Source organism: Maylandia zebra, linkage group LG2 (assembly GCF_041146795.1).
Source record: "Maylandia zebra isolate NMK-2024a linkage group LG2, Mzebra_GT3a, whole genome shotgun sequence".
NCBI classification, from domain to species: Eukaryota; Metazoa; Chordata; class Actinopteri; order Cichliformes; family Cichlidae; genus Maylandia; species Maylandia zebra.
In genome coordinates this window covers 48,595,510-48,604,228 of record NC_135168.1, presented here as the reverse complement: position 1 = coordinate 48,604,228, position 8,719 = coordinate 48,595,510, and the positions used below count along the sequence as shown (strand labels likewise).

General features: G+C 43.0%; 1 protein-coding gene across 2 annotated transcripts; it reads left to right on the top strand.

Moving 5' to 3' along the window:
- On the top strand, window positions 1–8,194 carry mcm7 (minichromosome maintenance complex component 7). 2 transcript variants are annotated; one of them, XM_004545839.5, is made up of 15 exons: window positions 1–202; window positions 2,260–2,339; window positions 2,819–2,983; window positions 3,087–3,211; window positions 3,298–3,478; window positions 3,826–3,963; window positions 4,047–4,196; window positions 4,289–4,403; window positions 4,491–4,622; window positions 4,859–4,942; window positions 5,204–5,415; window positions 5,541–5,806; window positions 5,928–6,096; window positions 7,159–7,268; window positions 7,596–8,194. In XM_004545839.5, the coding sequence occupies exons 1-15, from the start codon at window positions 172–174 to the stop codon at window positions 7,807–7,809; spliced, it is 2,172 nt and encodes a 723-aa protein (XP_004545896.2). In that variant the 5' UTR covers window positions 1–171; the 3' UTR covers window positions 7,810–8,194. The 2 variants fall into 2 exon arrangements, with proteins under 2 accessions (XP_004545896.2, XP_004545895.2); XM_004545838.5 differs by lacking the exon at window positions 1–202 and adding an exon at window positions 1,481–1,621.
- The last annotated feature ends 525 nt before the right edge of the window (window positions 8,195–8,719 follow it).

Below are 8,719 nucleotides of genomic sequence, written 5' to 3'. Positions count from 1 at the left end.
CGTCAGACTCGCGCCACTTCTTGTACAGAGATAAGGGAGAAGCGCTGGCTGCTAGTGTCCGGTGTTAGTGAATTTTTTTTTTTAAAAAGACCGAGCTTTGAGATAAATTGCGTTTCTCCCCTCGCGTTTTTGGAAGTAAGTTATCTTAACTGAAGCGCAATACCTGCAATCATGGCTCGCAAGGATTACGAAGCAGAGAAAGGTAATGTTTCATCTTTAACGTCATGGCAGCAACAGGTTGGCCGTTTTAGTCAACTTTTTACCAAATGACTTCTAAAATCCCACACGAAACCTTGGTGAACGTATATCACGGGGTGTACTGGCTATGAAGTTGGATATAATATAAAATTTGATTTCATGTGCGAAAGCGCAACATTACCGCTTCGTTTCATTACTAACTCAACTTGAAAGAAAACAATGATAGAAAATAAATGAGTGCTTGCACATGGTGTCAAGAAACGCGCGACACACGGGAGCAGTGTTAAGAATAAGTTGCACAAACTTGTGTGAACATTAGCTATCCTCTTGATAACGACTTCGGTACTGTGTGTGTGTGTGTGCGCGCGCGCGCGACCGACAGAGGCTGTTGGCTCCACGGTGACCCGGATGGATCCTTAAACAAAGGAGCAGGCGCCACTGTGCAGCAGCAAGCACATGTCTCAACAGTTACACGAGCTGTTCGACTAAAGATAATCATTAATGTCGCGAAGTTTTTCATTTTTAATGTGTAACATTTAAAGTCAAAGATAAAGCACTAGGCTGAAAAGTTGATCATCTTTTCAGATAACTTTATAAAGGCCACTCAAATGCTAGCTAAGTTCATATCAAACGCGAGCGCAACCTTAACATTTAATGGTACACAATGGCAGTAAGTTAACCCCTACTTCGCTTTTTAATAACTGAATTTTATAATGTCCACATTTAGAGTTTAGTTGAGGTGTTTAAACGTCTTCAAATCGGGTTAACTAGTAACCGCGAGCTAGCTGCTGTCAGTTAACCTGTTAACGTGCTGTTCTGTGTTTAGCACGTTTACGCTGAGGGTCACAATATGTATATATATTTCTAAAAACGTAAGAAGACTCTAAATGATTGTTTACTTTGGGTAAACAAACTTTATTTCTGTTACACAAACATCTAAAAGGGCAGGGTTTTACTAAAAATCGACCATTATAACAACACCATCAACGTTACGTTACGGTAAGTTTAAATTTGCAGCGGTGCTTGAGGCACTCTAAAGGTCCGAATAAACTTCACAAACACCCGAGTCATCATTCGTGAATCTAACCGACCGCTTAAAGGCTGAAGTTTGTGGTGCATGAACCATCGATAGCATTAAGAAAGCTACTTCCACCGCCAAGAGATTAAGAGCAATAAGCTCGCAGTGATGGGGCTGCCTGCGCCTTGTGTTCAGTACACCCCGGCTAACCCTAGGCTAACATTAGAAGATGGCTGGCTGTGGTTTGAAAACAACAGCCGGGACTGTTTTTAAGAGCGGAGGGATGGCGGAGGGATACCGCGAGTGACTGGGCACAAAAAGCCATGTGCTGCTTTGTTTACAATAACATCCTCGAAGAGAGAAATAAAAAAAGCAGAGGTGCGGATTTGCTGCTACCGCGTCAAAGTAAGTGGAGTATTTTATTTATCACGGCCAAGAGTAGTTTCGTTTCTCGAAGCGCTGAATTAAATATTGTTAACAGTTGTGGCTCTTTCGAGAAGTGGGGGGATATTATCCAAAAAAAAAAAAAAATGGACCCTGAACTGAGCGCGCCTGTTGTTGTATTTACATTATTGCCCAGAAGCTATCTGCTGCGTGTCGCCAGTTATTTCGCTCTAAAACTATTATGTGGAAACGTCAGAGCGGAGTTGGCATCATGTAACACATCAGTGGCAGTTTGTGCTTTACTGTAAGGCAGTAGTGACTCATCGAGATTACAGGATGCCATGTTACTCAACAAAGGGGGTCGTCGCAGGACAACAAATTAGCTCACAGTGTGTAGGCCCATTGCCGGTGGTGTTAATCAACAATTTAAACAGATTTTAAGCTCAGAAATAAGATTTATTGTTTAAAGGGAACTAAAGTAAACAGCCTTTTCTTTGTGTGTGTGTGTGTGTGTGTGTGTGTGTGTGTGTGTGTGGGGCTAACAATCAATCTCCACCTAGTGTTTGCTGCATGTGGCCTGTCTGGGTTTTTTTGTTTGTTTGTTTTCTCGTCTCCCTCCTGTTAAATTGTACTGAAGGTATTTTTTGGTTGTTTTGCAGAAAAATGCAAAAGGTTCCTGCAGGAATTTTACACAGAGGATGACAACGGGAAGAAGCTGTTCAAGTATGGAGCCCAACTTGTGAGTATACTACAGAAATAATGAGTATAGATTTAGTTTTCAGAGTTGGTTCATTGCAGATTTTTGATATTATTGCCCTTAAAAGAAAAAGTACAAATCTGGTGTGCTAATGAGCGCTGATGCTTCACTGGTCAGTGAATAAAACATTTTAGCTACACTGTTCTTTGACACCATTTGTTGTCTTTACAAGCAGACATTTATGATTTGACAAAATCATAAATGTAAATGTTTATTTGAACTAGTTATTTTTGTTATAAGTAGAATAGTTTTGGGTGGATTGCATTAAAATGTAAAAGTGAAAGCAAAACTAAATGGCTCTTAATCAAGCTTCCATGTGAAAGATGGAAAAAGGCTCTTACCTATTTACGAAATGCATAATTCCCTTTTTGCTTCTAAATGTAGATGAAGGTGTGTTTGGCGTTAGTAGTAGCTGCAAAGATGGTTGTGTAATTGTTGGGTGATCATCTAATTAATTGCAGGTGGCGCTGGCCCACAGGGAGCGGGTGGCTCTTTTTGTGGATCTGGATGATGTGGCTGAAGAAGACCCCGAGCTGGTCGAGAGCATCTGTGAGAATGCTAAACGTTACACAGCGCTGTTTGCTGATGCTGTCCACGAGCTGCTGCCAGAGTACAAGGAAAGAGATGTATGTTGATCAGTTTAAGAAGTGCCAAAAATGAATTGCTATTGTGATTTTTGCCCAGGATTAATGCGTCTATTTTTTATTTTATTTTTTTTTAAATACATAGATTATTGCCAAAGATTCTCTGGATGTGTACATTGAGCACAGGCTGATGATGGAACAAAGGGGTCGTGACCCTGCAGATACAAGAGACCCTCGTAATCAATACCCGCCTGAACTCATGAGGAGATTGTAAGTTGAATCGGATTCAGAGCTGAGCTTTTACTGCATGTCTTTATTTGTCCTTTGATTATACAACTGTGAACTTCTTCCCACAGCGAGCTTTACTTTAAAGCTCCAAGCACCTCTAAACCCAAAGTGGTGCGTGATATTCGAGCCGACAGCATCGGTCACCTGGTTGCAGTTCGGGGTATTGTGACTCGAGCGACTGAGGTCAAACCGATGATGGCCGTGGCTACATACACATGTGACCAGTGTGGCGCTGAGACCTACCAACCAGTAAGACGGTTTTTAATCATCTATACCATAGGTGTCGAATCCATACCAAATTACTATCAGAGCTGGCCTACTGGTATTACACAGCTAATATATATATTGTTTAGTATTAAGCTTTGCTTGTTCCATATTCAGTTTTTCAGCAAAACGTGTTTGAGTCCATAAGAAAAGATTCATTCTTATATCTGGAGGAATAAATATATTTCAATAAATATTAACGTTAGCCCGCGACTTGGTTCCAGTTTTGAATTTTGGCCCACTGTGTGTTTGAGTTTGACACCCCTGATCTATACATCTATATGCTTTCACAGGAACAAAGTTTTTCATCGTATCCTCTCGTTTTCCTTCAGATCCAGTCTCCTTCCTTCATGCCGCTTGTTATGTGTCCCAGCCAAGAGTGTGTCACCAACAAATCTGGAGGGCGACTGTATTTGCAGACGAGAGGCTCCAAATTCATCAAGTTCCAGGAACTGCGTATTCAGGAACACGTAAGAAACTCCCAAACTTGTTATGTTTGTATTCAGTTGTTTTGGTTAACATTAGCTCACAAGTTTTGTCTGGTATTACACAGAGTGACCAAGTACCTGTTGGAAACATCCCAAGGAGCATGACGGTGTACGTGCGTGGCGAAAACACACGTCTTGCCCAGCCAGGAGACCACGTAGCCATCACAGGAATCTTCCTCCCTCTGCTGCGCACAGGCTTCAGTCAGGCTGTTCAGGTATAATCTGCTTGTCAAAGTACACATGGGCTACTGCAATAATCTCATCTCCAGAAAGAAACTGAAATGTATTGTGGTTTTGCTCTTTTCAGGGTCTCCTGTCAGAAACCTATCTGGAGTGTCACAGCATTACACTCATGAACAAGACTGAGGATGATGAACTAGGTAACGAGGAGCTGACCGATGAGGAGTTGCGAAGCATCACAGGTCTGTTTGTTGGACATCACTACAATAGGAACACATAAACTGAGACCTTGGTCTTTAGTGTCTGAGGTGAATTTTTTTTCTTTATAGATGAAGGATTTTATGAGAAGCTAGCTGGCTCCATAGCGCCAGAGATCTATGGACACGAAGATGTGAAGAAGGCTTTGCTGCTGTTGCTGGTTGGAGGAGTGGAACAGGCTCCCAAAGGCATGAAAATCAGAGGTGAGGACAAACAAGATTATAACGGCAGAATCCTTTTCTTCTGTTTCATCATATTGTAACATAGCTTTCTAATACTAATTTGAATGTATAATTTTAATATAATTTATGCTCCTTTATCACGCTGGCACAAGACCAAACTTTTTTATTCCATAGGTACATTTCTTTGAAGTTGTTTTTCCTCATTAAATGTTGTAATCACTGCAGTGCTCTTACTCCGTTGTCTCTTCTTCCTCAAGGCAACATTAATATCTGCCTGATGGGAGATCCAGGAGTCGCCAAGTCCCAGCTGCTGTCCTACATTGATCGTCTGGCTCCTCGAAGTGAGTCCTGTTTGTTGTCCCCTATCTGGTTTAATGCTTTATCTAGTATGGCGTTTACTTTCCATTAGGTCCTACACTGTGACGGCTTAACTTCTGGTGGGATAGTTTGATTAGAGCACTCGCTTTTTGTTTTAATGCAAAGTTTTGAATGCCAACAGCCTGTCATATAATTGGAAGTTTTATTCTGAGTGAAGCTTGAAGTATTAACCGTTTGATCAACAGCTAATTGTAGCTTTTTCTTGTTCCCTGTCTGCTGTTCAGGCCAGTACACAACAGGTCGTGGTTCATCTGGGGTCGGTCTGACTGCGGCAGTGATGCGTGACCCCCTAACCGGTGAGATGACTCTAGAAGGAGGAGCCTTAGTTCTGGCTGACCTGGGCATCTGCTGCATTGATGAGTTTGATAAGATGGCGGATGCAGATCGAACCGCCATCCATGAAGTCATGGAACAACAGACCATCTCCATTGCTAAGGTATCCTTAATTACTGCCAGTACTCGGGGGGGGGGGGGGGGGGGGAAGAGTATTAGGGGAAGTATCTGGAAACATTCAATGCCTGTTTAACATCCACACTCAAGTTTATTTAATCTCCCTTCCAGGCTGGCATCATGACCTCCCTCAACGCCCGTTGCTCTATTCTAGCAGCAGCTAACCCCGCCTATGGCCGCTACAATCCCCGGAAGAGCATCGAGCAGAACATTCAGCTGCCAGCTGCTCTGCTCTCCCGTTTCGACTTGCTGTGGCTCATCCAGGACAAACCAGATGCTGATGCTGACCTGCGTCTGGCCCAGCACATCACCTACGTGCACCAGCACTCCCGCCAACCGCCCTCACACTTCACCCCTATTGACATGAAACTGATGAGGTGAGAATTTGCATGTTTAAAAATGAACACATGAAGGTTATTGTTGTAGCTCAGATAATTTACTTCAAATAGGTCTGCGTAATAGGCAATATTAACTAATGACAAATGTAATTTCCATCAGGCGTTATATATCTCTGTGCAAGAAGCGGCAGCCTGTGGTGCCCGAGTCACTGGCCGATTACATCACTGCTGCTTACGTGGAAATGAGAAAAGAGGCTCGGGTCAGCAAAGACACCACCTTCACCTCTGCTCGTACGCTCCTCTCCATCCTGCGCCTCTCCACTGCACTGGTAAGAATTCCACATCCACTTGAGTAGTAGTGGGTGGCTGGAAACATTTAGAGGCCAATCTCACTGATTGAACTCCTGCAGGAGGGTTATAATTTTGTCAGACATTTGTTTTAAGAAGTGAAACAGGGTTACAATTGTTTTTCATCAAACTTCAGTGGAACTTACATTTGCAGACAAGTGTCGTATGGGGTTCGGTTGCACAACTTTTGTGGAGCTTTTAATGGAATTAAATTGTCTTGATCGATCGTCCAGTGTGGGATAAAGTGCTTACAGTGCAGGTAGTGATGATAATCTGGCCTACTGCATTGTGAGCACTTCTTTCCCACGCTGGACAAAAATCTCTGACTGCCAAAACCAGTCCCAGTAGCAAAAACGCTACACCCACTCACAACATGAATATTATTAAAAAAGCTTGAATTAAGTCTGTCTTGTATCATCTCTGCCTCTGGTTGTCAAAAGTGCTGTTTGTGCAGGTAGCAGTCATCCACCTACTGCAAAACCAGCACTTCAGGTTAACAGGTAGGCAATATGCTGCACACAGATGTCCACAAGGGGGCAAAACACAGCCACAAGCAGTATTGGTGCCACAGCTGCACATCAGCTTATTTGTGTGTTTTCAGATGACTCATTTGGTATTTTCCTCTTCATGACCACGAGGGAGCTGCTTTAATGTCTTTGCTGATCCTGGCCAGCTTTGCAGGGTGGGCAGTCAGCCTGTGTGCATAAGGACCAGCTGTGCAAACCCATGCAAAACTGACCATGGCCAGGACTGTCATCAGTGTATTCTACAAAAATCCCAAATTGATCATAACAGTATTCAGATGGGATCTTTTGTGTGCTGTTTTGATTTCATGCTATAGAGAGACTAGCTGGTGTTGAGAGGCGGAGACTTGGGCAATTGCCGGGCATCCCAGAGGGCATTGCACTTGTCTCGGTCTGACAGTGCCGGCACAGCGCAGCCTAAGTTGAGATGGATATTGTAGGATTATTTTTAACTCTTATTCGTGCATTCACTCAAACTACAGTCTTAGCATTATCTTCACCTTTAACTCCCTACTTCAGGCTCGGCTTCGCATGATGGACACCGTAGAGAAGGAAGATGTAAACGAGGCCATGAGGCTGATGGAGATGTCCAAGGATTCATTACAGGCTGACAAATCCAGCACCACAAGGTTAGAGCTAAAAACCAGGCCTGTTTTTTTAAATATGGCTTTCAGTGAGCTCAGACTAACATGACTGGATGTCATCTGATTCAGAGCTGTTTTATGAGTTTCTTGCATGTCCTGAAGGAAGCTGTAAAACTTGCTTGATTTTTATGGAGCTCTGTTCACACGACAGCCTGTTCAAAACGAGCAGGAAATGTAGTTTGTGCATTCGTACGTGTACATGTAGTATGTTTACATGCCTTACTTTGTGCCATTTCTGAGTAGGTTTATTCAAAATTCCTTGAGGCTTTAAAGTTAACTTTTTTTTTTTAATATCTGCTTTCTCATCTGCAGGACGCAGCGACCGGCCGACGTCATCTTCTCTCTGGTGCGCGAGCTCGCCGCAGAGGGCCGTGGAGCCGGTGGGTTGGTTCGCATGGCTGAAGCAGAGCAACGTTGCGTCTCTCGTGGCTTCACGCCCGCCCAGTTCCAGGAGGCCTTGGAGGAGTACGAAGAGCTGAACGTGTGGCAGGTCAACCAGGCCCGCACGCGCATCACTTTCGTCTGAACAACCCGGGACACGCCTTCATGCACATTTTGTTTCAGTCACCTGAGGGAGGGTGGGGGACTCTTTGTTGTGGGTTTTCTACAGACTTGTAATGAGGTTAAGCATTTTGTAAGTCCAGCAGATGGAAGATTCTTTTTAAATATGACTCTTATTGCGAGAATTCCAGCTAATGGAAACCCAGAACTCCCGAAGAATCCTGTTAACAGTACCTTGCTTGTAAATATGTACGTCAGAAGTTAGTATTGTGAAGTATTTCCTGTGGTTTGGCTGCAAGCATCCGTTTAACATTGAGCATTTCTGTACATTTTATACTTGATGATGCAAATCAGACAAATTTATATTGAGCCTTGTATTGTGAGAGTTAAAATAAAATGATGGTTCAATACTCTGCCTGGTGCCGAGTCTTCTGTGCACATAATGTGGGATGAAGAAATGTGTATGAACACCTGGTTTCACAGTGGGGACGCCTCGCTAATCCTTTGAGTAACGCCTGCCCACAAAACATACAGGTCTGCAAGTCACAATTTTCATGTTGAAAGACAAAACCCGCACGACTTTGGGTTTGTGAGTCACTGAACCAAAGATTTCAAAAGGCTTGGATATTCAGAAAAGGCAACAAATGTTTAATGCTGCCAAATCTAGCTTTCAAAACCGCAAGCTTCCAGCTGTATGATGAATGATCCTGTAACCCACTAACACATTGTATGCACTGTCTCGGTAGAGTAACTAGTAATCATGTGTCACCTAAATGTTTTGGTCTACTGATGACATGTATCTAAATAATTGCATCTAATACAGCAAGAAGCTAAAACAATGTAAACTTGGAAATTATATTTTCATCATGGACATTATTCACAATCTATTTATCACATTTGACATCGTTATGATTGGGGAATGTGGGAGAATAACA